General features: G+C 39.8%; 2 protein-coding genes across 5 annotated transcripts; both read right to left on the reverse strand.

Moving 5' to 3' along the window:
* LOC124012593 (protein S100-A11-like) lies at positions 1-1,229 on the reverse strand. Its single transcript, XM_046326376.1, has 3 exons — positions 1,092-1,229; positions 757-905; positions 1-275 (listed from the first exon to the last, which is right to left on the reverse strand). Exons 2-3 carry the CDS (start codon positions 880-882, stop codon positions 120-122), a joined length of 282 nt encoding a protein of 93 aa, XP_046182332.1. The 5' UTR covers positions 883-905; positions 1,092-1,229; the 3' UTR covers positions 1-119.
* Positions 1,230-1,963: 734 nt separating this feature from the next.
* On the reverse strand, positions 1,964-18,673 carry LOC124012591 (pre-B-cell leukemia transcription factor-interacting protein 1-like). Of its 4 annotated transcripts, none has more exons than XM_046326373.1 (10): positions 18,423-18,673; positions 17,343-17,458; positions 16,894-16,975; positions 16,642-16,715; positions 15,897-16,458; positions 14,343-14,570; positions 11,616-11,653; positions 9,163-9,255; positions 8,234-8,414; positions 1,964-4,892 (listed from the first exon to the last, which is right to left on the reverse strand). In XM_046326373.1, the coding sequence occupies exons 2-10, from the start codon at positions 17,418-17,420 to the stop codon at positions 3,856-3,858; spliced, it is 2,373 nt and encodes a 790-aa protein (XP_046182329.1). In that variant the 5' UTR covers positions 17,421-17,458; positions 18,423-18,673; the 3' UTR covers positions 1,964-3,855. The 4 variants fall into 4 exon arrangements, with proteins under 4 accessions (XP_046182329.1, XP_046182328.1, XP_046182330.1 ...); XM_046326372.1 differs by having other exon boundaries at positions 18,414-18,673; XM_046326374.1 differs by lacking the exon at positions 18,423-18,673 and adding an exon at positions 18,156-18,284.
* Positions 18,674-19,571: the final 898 nt, after the last annotated feature.

The following is a 19,571-nucleotide window of genomic DNA, read 5'->3' on the forward strand; positions in this document are numbered from 1 at the left end:
GAGAGTTAAGACAATGGATCCTTTTATGCAAAGTCTCCTGCTTTAGAAAATGATCAAATGAATAATTGTGCATGTCAATTCAGATTAAAAGCTTGCCACACAGCTACATAGAGGATCATTTAATTGCACATTGATACACATCCAACGGAATCCCACACATTGTTTTTATTGGCTAAAAGCCCCCTTGCTTGTTGGTAAGTTTTCCAATCAGCTGCTGCGTTGTTTTCATCCAACGAACCTATGAGCTGCTCGATGACGCCTGTATCGCTGGTATTCTGCAGGCAATCAGAGAGGAAAGAGGGGACAGTGACCCATTCAGGCCCAGACTGGATTAGCAGTGAGCTGCATGGAAAGGCTACTCTGCCATCTAATCGTCAAGAATACTACAGATCATATGGCACTGAGTCGGAGTTCGACAAACTTTGGTTAGTGTCATTTTGCAGAATAAAATGGAAGGTTTATGCCAAAGCAAATATCAGTGACTGCGTCCCAAAAAGCATCCTATTCCCTATATAGTGCACTACTTTGGGTGCATGAGTGTGTGTTTGGGTATGCAAGCTCATCCGAGAGCGGCCTACAATCACCCACATATAGGATACTTGTTATCAGGCTGTCATTCAGCCACTCGCTCATTGCTCTAGATAATAATGTACTGCAAAATGGATGCCAAGTATTAAGTGGGTGCTAAAGAGGGCTAAGACTACATCCCAAATGGTACACTAGGCCCGATGTAGTGCACTACTAATGACCATTTACCTTAACAAAAGCAGGTAGTTGAGAGGCCACCAGGCTGTTGAACTCCTCTTTGTTCAGGGTGTTTGAGGATCCATCATTCCCAGCAAAGGTCTTGAACTGGGAGACTACGTTGATGACAAAGTCCATTGTATTGATTCAATATGGAGTGACTGCAAATACACGAGAAATAAACAAGTCTGCTTATAAAGTCTATACATGTTACATTTATATCCATTGTAGAGATACTGAAATAAAGCCAGCAACTAAATCATGGTAATCCAGAAAACAACCAAATCAGATTGAGAGAGGAAAGACAAAACAGTATTAAAATGAAAACCAGTCATATTTCATCCCACCTCGTGAAGTATGGTCTGGTTGCAGCAGCCAGCAGGTGTGGAGAATCATCTCTCCACTCTTTCCTCTCCATCCTGTTCACTATGTAGCTCGGCCTAGTGCGGAGGCCCAGTATTAGAGCCTCTGCCTGACCAGATGTTTGTGGGATGTAGAATGATAGGTATGACAGCCTCTGCGGGTTTAAAGTGTTGGACAGAAAACATCCATCATTACTGACTGTTTTACTAATCAGTTCATCTGGTCAGGATCTGTCCAGTCACTCATAGGTTACGTCCCCAACGGCACCCTATTCCCCGTTCAGGCCATTTGTATAGGACCCTGGTCAAAAGTAGTGGACTATAAAGTGAATAGGGTGTCATTTGGGACGCACATAGAGTGCTAAGGGGGTGTGTTACGTGTGGACATGAACGTGTCGTCACGTGCATGTTTCTTTGAGGTTCTTAGTTTCATTATTACTTACAAGGGATTAGTCTGCATCATAAATGTCTAGTAATGTGGAGACAAAAGATGAATTCCACACATTTATGTACTTCCCCCTCCTCCGCCAGTACCGTAAGTGACGTACAGCTAAGCCTTGTTCACACTGCCTAAATTCTCAAATCAGTTGTTAATCAAATTCATTTTAGAATACTGATTGCCAAACAGCAAGTTAAGTGACCAAATTGTATATATGCGTGTTCAGACAGCAGTTATTTGCTGATATGGCTATTTGTCATAGTAACGACAGGTGTGAGCACATTGGTGCAGGCTGATTGGCAGTGGTGCTCGTGATTCATGTCACTCAAAAGTTATGTAGCAAGCTACAAACTGCCAGTGTGAACAAGCCTTTAGACAGAGGGAAATATATATTTGTAAAAAAAATGTAAAAAAACATTCTTTCAAGATGAAGATTTTTATTGTAATCTTAATTTAAAAGTCCAACACAAACCCACTAAGAGACGGCTGCTGAGACTAGACTACACATTCAACTTAACTCAATTTTATTAAATGCTAAACTGGGACTGCCCTGACTCCTAAGTTATCTAAAGGATATGTCCATTGTAAAATAACATTGTTACACATGTAATCATGTGCATTTTGGAGAGTTAAAAAAGAAGAAGAAATCCTCATTTTATGCAGTTTGTTTATAACTGCTCAAGTTGCTTATTATTTTAAGTATTTATCCACATCATCGCTACACTTCGTTGGTCAAAAAGCTTGAACAATGAATTTACATTTACAGGTTTTAAATTCAACCAAAAACATTCAAATATTACTTACTATATCTTATTAAATTCACAAAAAGGAGTAACCTACATTTTTTCTCTTCACAAAAGACCAAAAAAAATAACCAGACCATAACCAATCAAGTTAACAAATAGTTTGAATTCTTCAGCTTACAGAAGCAAACCAATTTAGTTGTCTGTCAAACACTGTCAATCCAAGTGTGAAAATTGACTTATAAATAAATAAAGGCACATCGTTGGAAGAAACAAAATCTTCAAAATAAAACTTAAGCAATTTCTTTCACATTATATACTTTAAAGGACATGACATTTGAACAGCTAGTGTTGGTTTGATGTTAAAATGAAGGATAAGAGCGTCTGCTAAATGACTTAAATGTAAAATGTAAATGTTAAATTAGGGACGAGTCTTATCGTACTTAAAAAAAAAAGCTATTAAAACCTGAAAGCCTAATGTAATTGATACAGTGAGTGTGACAACAGATAAAAATAAAAACAGTCATCTAGAAATGTTTACAGGTTCAACTCTTGTAAAGTACCATCCATTTCTTTTAATATGTACTAATGTCATAACCTTGTACTTAGTTTGACTGAAATCTTGCATGAACTCAAGGTAAATGGCATTACGTGAAAAAACATCAGTTAAACCGATCTCATGGACATATTTTCCAGGTTATATCACCGTAATCAAAATAACGCTAAAAAGGAAAATGCAACCAAGAAGAGTGCTTATTGAAAATACCATTGACTGATCAAAATGTGTCAAAAACAATAGTTCAGATGTGTCAAATTGCCAATGTGGTTTTGCACTCCTTTATCAATGTCTAACTCAGCATAGTACACCGAGCTATATTAGAATTGATTCCTGCCACGTTAGGACACCACATGAGCTCAGTGTGAATAAGTAGTAAGAACTCCTGCTTGTGCCAAAGCGATTGAGGCAGCAGAGCTGGGCCCCCGTCCTGGCTTGGCAGGGCACCTTCTGCTTTCATTAAAATGTTCCAGAATGTTCTGCTTTTACCGACCATTATACTCAAATGGTAAGACAATTAGCAAAAAACAGAAACCAACCACTAAGGGCCTAGCGCCTACACAGCTCTGTATAGAGCTGATACAACAGAAGCTATCAGAGCTGATACAGAACCGGTTCAACTAGATCTGATCCTGACGATGACAACAAGATGAGAGACTGATTGGCAATCGGTTGTTGTGGGAACATCGAGTTCACATTGCTGTGAATCTTATCCTGTTCTAATCTTGAACTGTGACATTACAAGTGCCAAACACTTTATGCAAATCAACTCCACACAACTGTCAACATGTAGGGCTTGGAATTGAAAACATGACATGAACTGACATAAGGAGGTAACGACGAGTCCCAAAAGAAGAACGATTTCAGTTAATTATAGATGCAGAGATAGGGACATGTTTACGAAATGCAAGATCACTCCTTGTTTCGGAAGCTTTAAAACACCTGCTGTATACCACCATGGAATAGCAGTGCTGTATCTTGATGTTGCATCTTCTTCTGGTTTATTTATATCTATGTAGTGGCTGCAAACTTCCACAAAGCTTCTCGCTCAAACTCCTCCATCGCCTCCTCCAGGGAGTCATCATCCTCCAAAATGTCCACCATGTCCTCTAAAATGTCCGCCACATCTTCAACAAAGTCACTGAAGAGAACTTTGTCATGAACGAACACACCGTCTCGGAAAAACATGGCGGCCAGCTTCTGGATCTCGGCCTTGCTGTCCGACATAGCCCCCTCCAGCTTGCTCAGGTAGCCATCTAACAACTCCTCAAATTCAGACAGTTCCACGGGAACGAGCCCTTCCTGGCTAGCGCAGTCCTCAACACTGCTGCAGCCCGCCAGGGGGCGAACTTTGCGTCCAAGTTTCTCTTCCTGGTGCTTCCAGAAGCTGGTGTGTTCATATTGGTGGGGCTGATGTTGCTCCTGATAGTTGGAGTCTTGTTGATGGTGATTGGACTCTTTCTTGTAGTCTTTCCTGGACTGCCAGAGCCTCTCCTGCTTTCTTTTATCCCTGTCCAGCCTGCGCTCGTTCTTCTCCCTCTCCCATTTATCCTGGGATTTCTTGCAGGCCTCTTTATGAGAGTTCTCTTTGTTAGTCTTCCAGTCCCTCTCATCTTTCTCCTTCCATCTGCCCTCCATGCAGTGTTTCCAGTACTTCTCTCCCTTCCACTCCTTCTCTTCCTTTTTCCAGTGGCCTTTGCTGTGGTCCTTGCCTTTTTTCCCATCCTTGTTCCTGCTTTCCCATGGCTTTTTCTTGCCCTCACTCCTCCCCATCTTCTCCACCTGCTCACTGAGCCTCCTCTGGATATCAGCCAGGCTCTCCCTTACCCTCTTCTGGTATCCTTCATCCTTCTTCCTCCCCTCCAGTCTCTTCCTGCTTTCCTCCAACAGCACCTTCTGCCTCTGAAGCTCTTCCTTCACCCTGGCACCCTCTCTCAGGTCACTCCTCCTTTCGGGCACTACTGTGGTGCTACTCTGGTTGTTAATTCCAAGTTGGCCAGTAGGTGGTGGAGTTGGGCTTGAGGGCAGTGGGGCTGTATCCTGGTTGGCTGAGGTAGACATTATCAGAACAAAATCAGTGAGTGCATGCACATTCAGCTACCTAAACAGAGCTGTGATTGAATACCCATACTAACATACTGTATACTTAATGAGCATATACACACACACTACTTTGTTTACAGTATACTTTTAGTATACTGTAAACAAACGGTAACCTTTCAGTTGAGTGTACTAGCTCTTCGCCTGTCTACCGGAAGTTAATGCTGTTGCTATGTAACCTCCTGCTAGCTAGTTAGCATAACAAATTACTTGTTAGACATTTGAACTACTGTCCTTAAATTCAATCTGGAGTGCTAAAGTCTGCTCGTAGACTCGGAGCGTGTCGCTCTCGGAGCGCACACTGGACGCTCGGGCTGAGGAGTAGGGTTGATGTGAGCCGTTCTGACCTTACAACTGTAAAGCACCTAAGCGAACATTGGCTAGCTTGCCAGCTACTTCCAGACAAAAATGAGACCACTAGGACCATTTTACTCGCCCTAACAGAGCTGGTTTGGCCGTTTATGTTATCCAGAGCATTGGAGACTAACTGTGCTGTTGGCAAAAAAGCGTAATTAAATTGTTGCCAACGGTTACTGACACTGGCCATATTCAACGGGTGTTGAGCTCTCGTAAATTCATTATTCTGTGCTCTGGTACACACAGACGAGTGCTCAAATCTGAGTAGATATCCAAAGCGAATTTACAAAAGCATCCGAATGAATGCCCATTGAGAACGCACACCGACAATACCATTTAGCTAAGCGAAGAATGACGGGAATAATCAAGGCAATAAACGTTGGGTAGTTAGATAGCATATAGTTAATATACGGGCAAGTTTGATGTATAAGTAGCCAACTAATGTTAGGCAACGTTAGCTAGGTAACATAGCATACCATTACACTATGTATCGGTATGCTATGTGGTTCGTAAGGACAGCATAGCTAACAAATTGTCAGCCAACATAATGTGAAAGGTAACTTATTTGAAAAGTCATTATATTGCTCAACATTTGTCATAATTAGTTAAAGCAATGAATTTCTATCCGCTCTCGTTGTACTTCGGCTGCATATTTTCCGCCATTCTATTCAAATCTGAAAACGATGTGAAGCATGCCCATTTCCTGAAGAATTGCATTATGGGCCGTAAAGTACAGATAGTGTCCAGTGCGTGTATACTTCATATTTTGTCAAATTTTGTACGACATCCACAAACTTTTGGCATACTAACTACATCCATACTATGACCAATAAGCATACTATATACACTCAAGTCACAAATAGTACAGTTAGTATGGAGTATTCTAAAACAGCTTGTATGATTGTCACATGCATGTTGAAGCAGAGACTTACAGCAGTAATAAAACCTCCACTGAACCATACAGTTCACTTTGATCAGGGTGAGGGTAAACTCAAATTGAAGGCATTCAATTAATTATTTCATTTGAACAAAAAAAATAAAAAGGAACAACTTGAAATAAAAAGCTTCGAGTTTTTAGCTTATTGAGAAGTTATTGGAATTTCAGTTGTTTTCTTCCTTACATTTAACTTTTAACAAGGCAAGTCAGTTAAGAACAAACTCTTATTTACAATGACGCCCACCCCAGCCAAACCCTAACGGTGCGGGGCCAATTGTGCGCCGGCCTATGGGACTCCCAATCACGTCCGGTCGTGATACAGCCTGGAATTGAACCAGGGTCTGTAGTGACGACGCTAGCACCGAGACGCAGTGCCTTAGACCACAGCGCCACTCAGGAGCTCCGGGTGATTTATTATTCAAATTTACCAAAATTGACTTATGAATAATGTCAATGCCAAAAGTTGAGAATGACACAAATATACATTTCAAAGTTTGACAAAAATATCTAAAGACATTGAAGCAGTAGATGTTACTACAGAATACTGAGGTATAATTACAAGCATTTCATAAGGTGTCAAAGGCTTTTATTGACAATTACATGAAGTTGATGCAGAGTCATTATTTGCAGTGTTGACCCTTCTTTTTCAAGACCTCTGCAATCCACCCTGGCATGCTGTCACATCCTGACTGATGGCAGCCCATTCTTGCATAATCAAAGCTTGGAGTTTGTCACAATTTGTGGGTTTTTGTTTGTCCACCGGTCTCTTGAGGATTGACCACAAGTTCTCATTGGGATTAAGTTCTGGGGAGTTTCCTGGCCATGGACCCAAAATATCGATGTTTTGTTCCCGAGCCACTTAGTTATCACTTTTGTCTTATGGCAAGGTGCTCCATCATGCTGGAAAAAGCATTGTTCATCACCAAACTGTTCCTGGATGGTTGGGAGAAGTTGCTCTCAGGATGTGTTGGTACCCTTCTTTATTCATGGCTGTGTTCTTAGGCAAAATTGTGAGTGAGCCCACTCCCTTGGCTGTGAAGCAATCCCACACATGAATGGTCTCAGGATGCATTGGCACGACACAGGACTGATTGTAGCGCTCACCTTGTCTTCTCCGGACAAGCTTTTTTCCAGATGCCCCAAACAATCTGAAAGGGGAATCAGAGAAAACTTAACCCCAGTCCTCAGCAGTCCGATCCCTATACCTTTTGCAGAATATCAGTCTGTCCCTGATGTTTTTCCTGGAGAGAAGTGGCTTCTTTGCTGCCCTTCTTGACACCAGGCCATCCTCCAAAGTCTTCGCCTCACTCTGCGTGCAGATGCATTCACACCTGCCGATCCCGCAGCTGAATCAACTTTAGGAGATGGTCCTGGTGCTTGCTGGACTTTCTTGGGCCCTGGAGCCTTCTTCGCAACAATTGAACCGCTCTCCTTGAAGTTCTTGATGAGCCAATAAATGGTTGATTTAGGTGCAATCTTACTGGCAGCAATATCCTTGCCTGTGAAGCCCTTTTTGTGCAAAGCAATAATGACGGCACGTTTTTCCTTTCAGGTAACCATGGTTGACAGAGGAAGAACAATGATTCCAAGCACCACCATCCTTTTGAAGCTTCCAGTCTGTTATTCGAACTCAAATCAGCATGACGGAGTAATCTCCAGCCTTGTCCTCCTCAACACTCACACCTGTGTTAACGAGAGGATCACTGACATGTCAGCTGGTCCCTTTGTGGCAGGGCTGAAATGCAGTGGAATTGTTTTTTGGAGATTCAGTTCATTTGGCAAAAAGGGACTTCGCAATTAATCTGATCACTCTTCATAACATTCTGGAGTATATGCAAATTGCAATCATACAAATTGAGGCAGAAGACTGAAAAATAATGTGTCATTCCCACCTTTTGGCCACAACTGTACATTACCAAACAAATGAATATGAGCAGTGGAAGAAAGGCACTAATGATTCATTAAGGAATTCACAGTGAGATGAAAATACTGTACCTGCAGTGAGTTGGGACAGTTCGGTCACTCTGGCCCTCAGCGACTCCAGCTCCTCCTTCAGGCCAGGCAGGGATGACAGCTCTTCTTTCATAGTATTTTCTTGCTCCAGATCGCCTTTTCTGTTTTCATTACCCGTTGCTGATCCTGCATTTAGTGCAGAGTCAAGTTCTTCTTTATGGGCCTATAACAGAGAGGGGAAAAAAAGTTCTTAGACAGGTAGGACATAATGATTCTAAACATATTTCTTAAAAATAATTTGGCTCCGACTTTTTTGGAATCTTTAAGTCCAAAGATCCGTAGCTTCGGAGTATGCTCGTGCCACTCAGACATTGCTCGTCCTAATATTTATATATTTCTTTATTCCAATTCTTTTACGCTTAGATTTAAGTGTATTGATGTGAATTGTTAGCTACTACTGCACTGTTGGAGCTAGCAAAATGCTTGTGTTCCTACACCTGCAATAACATCTCCTAAATATGTGAATGTGACCAATAAAATTTGATTTGTGCGGCTCAAAGTTCTGCACATGTATATTCTCTCCTTTACGCACAGAAAACAGAGTACTCAGGCGAATGGTGCTTGTTTAATAAAAGTTAGATCAAAACTGAATTATTGTCTACAAGATCACATAATGATCATAGGAAGTACATAACAGAACCAAATATAAATTATGAAACGTAGAATACTGTGATCATTGGGATATTGCAGACATTAATTCAGCTTTGATCTAACTTTATTAAACAAGCAACATTCGCTTGAGTAGCCCGTTCTCGGTGCTTAAAGTAGAGAATATACACATGCTCAGATTGTGATCCACACATATGCAGAGGCGTCGGGAAGCAATGGATCTTTTAGTCCAGTTGACTGAAGATCACGAAAAAGTTGGATCCGCAGCCACTCCAAAATAATAATATGGTTCATGGTCTGACCTGGAGCTGTGTTTCTAACTGGGAGATTTGATGATTTTCTTGTGTCAGTTTGTCCAAAAGCTCCTTCATCTTCTGAGGATCGTTTAGCCAGTCCTGTCCAGCAGAATACAAATCACAGACAATCAACAACACAGCACTATATACAGTACCAGTCAAAAGTTTGGACACACCTATTCATTCATGGGTTTCTCTTTATTTTTACCATTTTCTAAATTGTAAAATAATAGTGATGACATCAATACTACGAAATCATGTAGTAACCAAAAAAAAGTGTTAAACTAGTCTAAATATATTTGATATTCTTCAAAGTAGCCACCCTTTGCCTTGACAGCTTGACATTCTCTCAACAAGCTTCATGAGGTAGTCACCTAGAACGCATTTCAATTAACAGGTGTGCCTTGTTAAAAGTTCATTTGAGGAATTTCTTTCCGTCTTAATGCATTTGAGCCAATCAGTTGTGACAAGGTAGGGGTGGTATACAGCAGAAAGCCCTATTTGGTCAAACGTCCATGTCCATATTCTGCCCCTGAACAGGCAGTTAACCCACTGTTCCCAGGCAGTCATTGAAAATAAGAATTTGTTCTTAACTGACTTACCTGGTTAAATTAAGGTAAAATTAAAAATATTATGGCAAGAACAGCTCAAATAAGCAAAGAGAAACGACAGTCCATTACTTCAAGACATGAAGTTCAGGGAATTCGGAAAATCAAGAACTTTGAAAGTTTCTTCAAGTGCAGTCGCAAAAACCATCATGTGCTATGATTGTCTCATGAGGACCGCCACAGGAAAGGAAGCCCCAGAGTTACCTATGCTGCAGAGGAGAAGTTTAGTTACCAGCCTCAGAAATAGCTTCAGAGTTCAAATAACAGACATCAACAGTTCAGATTGCTGCAAAGAAACCACTACTAAAGGACACCAATTAAAAGACGTTGTTTAGGCTAAGAAAAATTAGCAATGGACACTAGACCAGTGGAAATCTGTCCTTTGGTCTGATGACTCCAAATTTGAGAGTTGGGTTCCAACCTCCATGTCTTTGTGAGACGCAGAGTAGGTGAACGGATGATCTCTGCATGTAAGGTTTTGCATGTGTGATTTATTTAGAATTCAAGGCAGATGACCTGGCCTCCATAACCACCAACCCAATTGAGATGGTTCGGGATGAGTTGCACTGCAGCGTGAAGGAAAAGCAGCCAACAAGCGCTCAGCATATGTGGGAACTCCTTCAAGACTGTTAGACCATTCCAGGTAAAGCTGGTTGAGAGAATGCCAAGAGTGTGCAAAGCTGTCATTGCTGCAAAGGGTGGACACTGATTTGTTTAACACTTATTTGGTTACTAGATTATTCCATGTGTTACTTCATAGTTTTGATGTCTTCACTATTCCCCCACAATGCAAAAAATATTAAAAACCCTTGAATGGAAGTTTCCAACATTGTACCCATCTTGTAAATCCACAACACAATATAAATCAATAAATCAGCATTGTAGTTATATACAGTTGAAGTCAGAAGTTTACATAAACTAGTTTTAATAATTCAAGTGTTTCAACCACTCCACAAATTTCTTCTTAACAAACTAGTTTTGGAAAGTCGGTTCAGACATCTACTTTGTGCATGACAAGTAATTTTTCCAACAATTGTTTACAGACAGATTATTTCACTTATAAGTTCACTGTATCACAATTCCAGTAGCAATGCTACCAAATACACTCAATTAGTATGTCAACTTCTGACCCACTGGGAATGTGATGAAAGAAATAAAAGCTCAAATAAATATATTATTCTGACATTTCACATTCTTAAAATAAAGTGGTGATCCTAACTGACCTAAAACAGGGAATTTTTACTAGGATTAATTGTCAGGAATTGTGAAACTGTGTTTAAAATGTATTTGGCTAAGGTGTATGTAAACTTCCGACCTCAACTGTGTATGGGCAAACAGTGTAAAGCGAAGATTGGAACAATAAATATCTTATAAAAGTTTAGTCTAATAAAGAAGATGTTAATTACTGATTTAAAGGGTCAATCTGCCATTGGTACATCAATTTCTTGACTTTTAAATGAAATACACCCCTAGATTAAAAAAAAAATATATATATATATATATATAACAAATACCCCTCAGAACCCAAAATATAAGCTTGTTATACACCAATGTAAAATTGTAAATACTGTATAGCCTTAAAAGATGGGTAAAACTATCATTTGGATCTCATGGATGGTCAGTCCTCGAGTCCATAGCTTTGTGTATGAATTTAAAAGTTCAATTTCTCCAGCCCCATCCCTCAGCCGTTTACCAAAACAGTGGCAGCGTGGTCGCTTTGTCGTTGTTTGAACAGCAGATTGCCCCTTTAATATCATTCTATTACACATTCTTCTCTAAGTTTGTCCAATTCCTTTAACTTCCACCCCAATACAACATTGTTGAAAGGTAGGAAGTAGGAGAGGAACAGACCTGGTTTTGTTCTGCCCCACTCAGCTCATCCGAGTCATCTGTCAAAAAATAAAATAAAACATTTTCCAAACTTTTGTAACATATATTAAAAAGGCACATGACTAAATAGTTTATTTCCAAAATAAAAACACTGATGCCATTGCAGTCTATTGTATCAATGACCTTGAAGTGTAATTTATTAGCTCTCTCAACTTGTCTAATTTCAGTTTTCAAATCATTAACAGTTGTTACACCTCAAGAACTCCCTGCTGCAATGACGACTGCTGATGATTACTAGATACAAAGCCAATAGAAAGACTACACCCAACACACACACAAAAACAACACTTTCAAAAGTTTGGGGTCACTTAGAAATGTCCTTGTTTTTGAAGGAAAAACACATTTTGACCATTAAAATATCAAATTGATCAGAAAATACAATGTAGACATTGTTAATATTGTAAATTTCTATTGTAGCTGGAAACGGAATATCTACATAGATGTACAGAGGCCCATTATCAGCAACCATCACTCCAGTGTTCCAATGACACGAAGTGTTAGCTAATCCAGGTTTATCATTTTAAAAGGCTAATTGATCATTAGAAAACCCTTTTGCAATTATGTTAGCACAGCTGAAAACTGTTGTTCTAATTAAAGAAGCAATAAAACTGTCCTTCTTTAGACTAGTTGAGTATCTGTAGCATGAGCATTTGTGGGTTCACAATGGCCAGAAACAAATAACTTTCTTCTGAAACTCATCAGTCTATTCTTGTTTTGAGAAATGAAGGCTATTCCATGCATGAAATTGCCAAAAAACTGAAGATCTCGTACAATGCTGTGTATTACTCCCTTCACAGAACATTGCAAACTGGCTCTAACCAGAATAGAAAGAGTGGGAGGCCCCGGTGCAAAACTGAGCAACAGGACAAGTACATTAGTGTCTAGTTTGAGAAACAGACTCCTCACAAGTCCTCAACTGGCAGCCTCATTAAATAGTACCCACAAAACACCAGTCTCAACGTCAACAGTGAAGAGGTGACTCCGGGATGCTGGCCTTCTTCGCAGAGTTTCAAATAAAAAGCCATCTCTGAGACTGGCCAATAAAAATAAATTAAGATGGGCAACAAAAAAAAACACTGGACAGAGGAACTCTGCCTAGAAGGCCAGCATCCTGGAGTTGCCTCTTCACTGTTGACGTTGAGACTGGTGTTTTGTGGGTACTATTTAATGAGGCTGCCAGTTGAGGACTTGAGGCGAAATTTCTAAGTGACCCCAAACTTTTTAATGGTAGTGTTATATATAAATAATAAAAAATGTTACAAATTGATCTAAACAAAATAGTCCATGTCAAAGTGAACAGGAAAATGCAAAACAATTTTTTTAAAACAAATTAATACGAACGTCATAACTAAAATAGTCATTGCATTTAGGCAAACAAAGGAGTTCAGAAGTAACCTTTGGCTTAACAAATCACATAAGTTATATGGACTCCATGTTGAATAATAGGGGCTGACATGATTTTTGAATGACCACTCCTTCCCTTGTCCCCTACAACATCTGTAAGATGCCTCAGTCAAGTATTGAATTTCAAGCACAGATTCAACTACAAAGACGAGGGAGCTTTTGAAAGCCTCACGAAGGGCACTGACTGGTAGCTGGAAAACAATAACAAATCAGACATTGAATATATCCTTAAGCATGGTCAAGTTTATAATTATGCTGTAGATGATGTATTAAACCACACAGATACATCAAAGAGTCAGTCCTTCTGAACTGAGCTGTTGGACAGGAAGGAAACTGCTTAGGGATGTCACGATGACGCCACTGGTGATTTTAAAACTGCTTCAATGGCTGTGATGGGAGATAACTTAGGATAATAACCTAAATGACAGAGCGAAAAGAAAAATATACAGAATATGAAAGTAATACTGCAAAAAAAACACAGCAAATGAATACACTTTTTGGCCTTAATCCAAAGCCTTATGTTTGGGGCAAATCCAACATCACCGAGTAACTGCCTCTATTTGCAAACATGGTGGTGGCTGCATCATGTTATGGGTATGCTTGACATTGCAAAAACTGTGGCGTTTTTTTACGATGAAAACAAACGGGATGGCGGCTAAGCACTGACAAAACCGGCTTCAGTCTCTTTTACACCAGACACTGGGAGAATAATTCACCTTTTAGCTGAACAATTATCTACAACAAAGCCAAATCTACACTGGAGTTGCTTACCAAGGAGACAGTGAATGTACCTGAGTGGCCAAGTAACAGTTTTGACTTAAATTTGCTTGAAAATCTATGGCAAGACTTGCATGATCCCCAACACCTTGACAAAGCTTGAAGAATAATTTTAACATTTTTTTTTCTTAAAATGGGCAAATACTGCACAATACAGGTGTGCAAAGCTCTGCCAAAAGTTGTTTCTAACATGTATTGATTCAGGGGGGAGGGGGGTGAATACTTATCTAATCAAGGTATATTAGAGTTTTATTTTTAATTAATCGTTTAAATATAGTTTATAAGTATATAGTTTTTCCTTCAAGTATTTTGTTGACCAAAAAAGAAAAGACAAATCTATTTTAATCCCAATTAGTAACACAATAAAATGTGAAGAAATCCAAGGGGGCTGTAGACTTTCTATAGATCAAAATAATGAAGCATTGTTGAGCCACTGTGTATTCAACTGTCCATTCCATAAGGAATTACATTTTAAAAATTAAACAACCTGGTTCAGGCTGAACTTACCGGAGAGGAAGAGGGACCCTAGACAGAGCAGGACCAGGGCTGCCACAATGCAGGTGTTCATAGAGAAGCCCTTCTTCCCCCCTTTCCCCTCTGCCAGTTTGAATTCCACTTCCTCATCATCATCATCTTCCTCCGATGTCATTGTTGGTGCCACATTTCTCCGCCTCAGACCATTTCCTTCCTCAGCACTCGTGTCAGCTCTTCCAAACTTAAAGCTACTGGGAGATTCTAGCAGAAGCAGAAAGAATAAGAGCAGAAAGATTGATAATATGCAGAGATTTATTTTTTTTAATCTGAAGGTATTGAAACTATTTATGCAAAAGTATTAGATTGTAGAGAATGCTCTGAATGTAGATTTGTCTTCTGAGGAATTCTAACGCAAATGTTTTTGTAGCTGTGCGTTGAGGTGCGTTAACAATAGAACCGCCATAGTCCAACGGTCACTGACATTTGAATTTGGATGAACTGGAGTCGGATGGCGGATATTGAGCCTAAACAAAATAGGTTATAACCATAGACATATGCCAGACTATACACTATGGTGATGACAATATGGGGTCTTTATCTGATGTTGGCTTTCTTTTACATTTCTGTTTGCAACATTTTTCAAGTGTTGGCAAATTATTTTGACTGGATGTGAATTCAAATCCAAACTTGGGAGTACAGAGCCAAAAGAAGAAAAAAAATACTTCACGTTACTCCTAACGTGGAAACCAGTCGACACAAATGCCTTTCCATTTCTTTTATAATTAATTTTTGTTGTTGTTGTTTTTTTTAAACACTTGTAAGCAATTAATGTATTATTATGCATTTGTAAGAATTCATATTTTATAATTTATTTGACTGGATTATATTACCTACCATTACTCATCAAATGTACAAATAAAATGGATACAATTTGTAGTCTTTTTTTATTGCAAGCAAGTGTTGAAGTAGGCCTTTGTAGAATAACACATATAGTACCAGTCAAAGTTGACACACCTACTCATTCAAGGGTTTTTCTTTATTTTTACTATTTTCTACATTGTAGAATAATAGTGAAGACATCAAAACCATGAAGTAACACATATGGAATCATGTAGTAACCAAAAAAGTGTTTAACACTTTTGGTTACTACACGATATCATGTGTAATTTCGTCGCTCTGGATAAGAGCGTCTGCTAAATGACTTAAATGTAAATGTAAATAGTTGAGGTCTTCACTATTATTCTACAATGTAGAAAAACCCTTGAATGAGTAGGTGTCCAAACTGTTGACTGGTACTTTACATGTGTATGCACATGTTATGTACTTCAAAATATACAAATAATCTAAATAAAATATTCTTAAGACATGACTACATTCAATCAAACAAATTATTATATTTTTATACAAAGGTAGATATTTAGGTTGATTACAGCACAGTAAGTGAATCTGATGTGTAGGCTTAAAGGGACTCCAGACTGCGTTCTCTAGCGGGTCCTTGCAGGCTGAGAAAGCCAGCAGTTCTAGTGTTAATTGCATGTCATCTCAGAAAATGTTTCCTGATTTCCAACCTAGTGTACACATCCATACCTTTTTCCTTTGGTATATCGGTCACTTTTTCAGGTAATTCTGTCTCCCCCGTTTCCAGTGATGGCTCTTGTGCTGCACTCTCTGAACCAATGGTATCTGGAGGAGGACTATCAGGGGCTGGGCTTTCTGAGGCATGACCAATATCAGTGACAGTGTCAGATGGGGGGCCCGTTGGGGTGGGAGTCTCTGTGTGAATGCTTAGGTCGTGTTTAGCACTAGGGGCACTAGTCTCTAGGGCAATACTCTCAGGTACAGGGCCTGCATCAGTGTGGGTATCAAGAGGAGAGCTCTCAGGGACAGGGCTTAACTCAGGCTCAACCTCTGAGGGGGGTGGTTTTGTGAAGGATGCATCCAATGGTACAACCAGGTCGAAATGAGTGACAAAGGGCATGGCAGCGAGTTGCTCATTGTCAGTGGGGGAGCTGGTTACCATAGAATGGATGATGGGGGGTTCAGGTTGACTGTCCAGGTCATGGTCAAGGGGCACACCACTAGTCGGGGATGGGCTTAACAGGGTAGGTCTGGAGGGGACAGGGCCCTCACAGGTATCAGGAGCCATTTCCTGGCAATCAGAGGAGTATATAAAAGCACAAACCTTAATAGTCATTGGTAATAATGAGTTATAACCATAGACATATGCCATATAACATAAGACACCATTTTTTACTTTGTATTATGAAAGATTATGTGGTGAGAATGGTGCCCTCAGAAAGAAGTGTGTTCATTAGGGATTCACAGTACAGACCTGTTGGCCCTCCTCTGACAACACTGTTTCTATTGGAGTCTCCTGGTCACTCGGCTTAGACTCTTCAGTGGCCCCTGGAACAGAATTAACATAATGTTAACACGTTAATAACATTGACATAACACATGTAATTTATTATTCAATCCACACACACACACACCCGACTTCATTATGCAACAGCCATACATTAGGACAATAACACAATACTCCACACAAAACATAGCGAAACCGTATTGGTGAGAGCCCAGGTACCTGTGACTTCCTCTGACAGACTAGGGACATCACAAAGACACTCAGTCCCACCATCCACAGGATCAACAATTTCAGCAGCTTCCTGAAATGTAGAAGGCAGTAGGTTATTATGATCTCATTAGAGGGCATATCATTCTCAACTAAACCGTTATCTATTCGTCTAATGGAAATGTAATATAAAACTCATTGAAAATACTAACCTGACATCCAATACTGTGTTGAGGTGATCAGACTATTCTCTTGTCATTACAGTTGCCACCAGACCTGGATTTTAATTACTTTCAGCATTTGTTTGAATCTGCCTGGAGTGCCAGATGGGCAGTGTTTGCAGTTTTAGGACTTTTGCCAGGCAAGCTCAAACAGGCACAAAAAGTATTTTAATTGATTTAAGTATTTGAAAAAGGGGTCTGGTTGGCACACCATACACACCCTGTACCAACCTATCTTACCTCTGGGGACAGCATGGTCCAACTGGTGGTCAAGGATCCGCTGCGGCTGCTACCTGTGCTGCTGCTGTTGTCAGACATCGCCCCCTTGAGGCTCAGCACAGAAAATACAACGTATTCTGCAAAGAACAGAGATTCACTCGTAACAAATATGTAATTATGAATGACCCAATAATAACTCCGTGGTTTCACAATGTCTGCAGTATCTACATATAGGCCAGGAGGACTGTAATCTACTTGCACTGGGTTCTCATCATGCATTTGCACAAATTAAATTCATAGGCCTAATAAAGTATCAGTAGAGAAAAAACAAATATCATGCCAGTGTATTGGAAAAGTGCTTTTAAAACCAACATTGTATCAGAGATCATATTACACTAAATTGTTCACCTACAGTGAAGAATCTGACATTAATAGAACTGAGAAATACTGCATAGCCTACATTCTAGCTCCAGTTGCAATCTATGTAATTTGTAGCGTAGGCAACAGCATATAAACCCTAACATTAAGATAAACTACATTATTGCAACTTAAATTGAGACAAATGATAAGTGACAAACATTGAAGGAATCGCGATAGAGTAAGTGGCTATTTTAAAGAAAGACGGACCCTCATTATTGCTTGGTTAGGGCCTCACACACTGTAGACTCAATTGTTTCTATACTTCTGTGCCGCTCAGATACGACCAAAAAATGTCAGATCCAGATAGTAATGAGGCTGGAGGCTAGTTGTTAAAGGTAGCTAACAAATTCAGAACTGTGGGTTAATCTTTGACAAACCCAGGCTACGTGTTATCTTTTTTTGCCCGAGTCTTACATTTCCGTCGAGTGAATTATCAGTTTGCTCCTGTGAGAAGTGAACTGAAGAGTAGAAGTCATGACGCCAAATTCACTGGAAACAAAATGTTTGTAGACACTATATAGCCTACTTTGTTCAACTTCCAATGGTAAACGAAGGCTGCAATGCAATCACTCCCACATTTAAGCACTCGCTTCCGCGTACAATAGCCACGCGTTGACCACACACAATACTTTACCCTAAATAATAAAATACATGTAAATAGCATATTCATACCCCGCTTACTTCACTTCAATTTCACCGTTTTAGCTCCGATAGTCTTCGTAATTTTATTTTACAGGCAGCATTCCGGTCGTCATAATCGGATATTTGGGAATTCCAAGCTGCGTCACTCCGATGCTACACAGTGTTTTCCAATGGGATGTCAATATGGCCGTTTGCGTTACCTCCCTTAAAAAGAACAACCAACCAAAGTGATGTGTTGTGTAATGAAAATGGCTTGATTGACGCGCGCAGGTGAAATTGGTGTCAGGTAATGGATACAGACCCCTTCTTTCACTTACATTTACACTTATGATAAGATGCTTGCATGTGCACATTATATACCGGAGGGGAGGCATCTTCAACCAGCCGTACATTGACACGTCTGTACTAAGCTATATTTGTCCGGACTTCCCGCCTGACTTCAACCCTGTTGCAGGGGATTGCCCCTCTGTTCCACCATTGCTTCCCACTTTCGTCAGATTCTAAAATAAACTGTACAGTTTTGTCTCTGTCTGTGTTGGACACCTGTAGGCCTATTGTAATTTATTGTAACCCTTAAATCTTCATCCTGAACCACATTTGACCACTTTAATAAAACCTTAAATATTGAATACACATTTACAAAATTAAGAAAACCTATATTATGCTCGTATGTAATTGTCTTTTTTTTTAAACACAGAAGTTATGCATCTGATACTTTCTGAAGGGGCACTAAAATGGCATCAATTTATACCATACATTACTACAGTCAAATATTGTCTATTATATTGACAAGATAGTCGATTGAGCGCTCTAAAAATTGAAATACATGTCCTTAAAGATGGAAGGCAGGCGGGAGGAAGAGAGACCAGGTGGGACCATTCTAGCCAATAAGAGGGCAGATACAGTTTTAACAGCAAGCCATATAGAAAAATAGAGGATGACAGCATGGCAGCGTCATTGAGGACATCTCCATTTGTAAGTGGTCAATTATCTTTTCTGCATTGGATGATTGCTCCCAACACATACAGTGTTAAAGTTGATTGAATCCCCTCACCGACAATGTCTATGTTAAAACAGGTTATAGCCACTATCTCTATGACAACAGGCACAACTCCAATGTAAAGTTGTTGTTTTTTAAGTTGCCAAAATGCCACGTGTCCACTTTTACCAGTGCATTCGTAACAACCT

This window comes from Oncorhynchus gorbuscha, linkage group LG24 (assembly GCF_021184085.1).
Source record: "Oncorhynchus gorbuscha isolate QuinsamMale2020 ecotype Even-year linkage group LG24, OgorEven_v1.0, whole genome shotgun sequence".
NCBI classification, from domain to species: domain Eukaryota; kingdom Metazoa; phylum Chordata; class Actinopteri; order Salmoniformes; family Salmonidae; genus Oncorhynchus; species Oncorhynchus gorbuscha.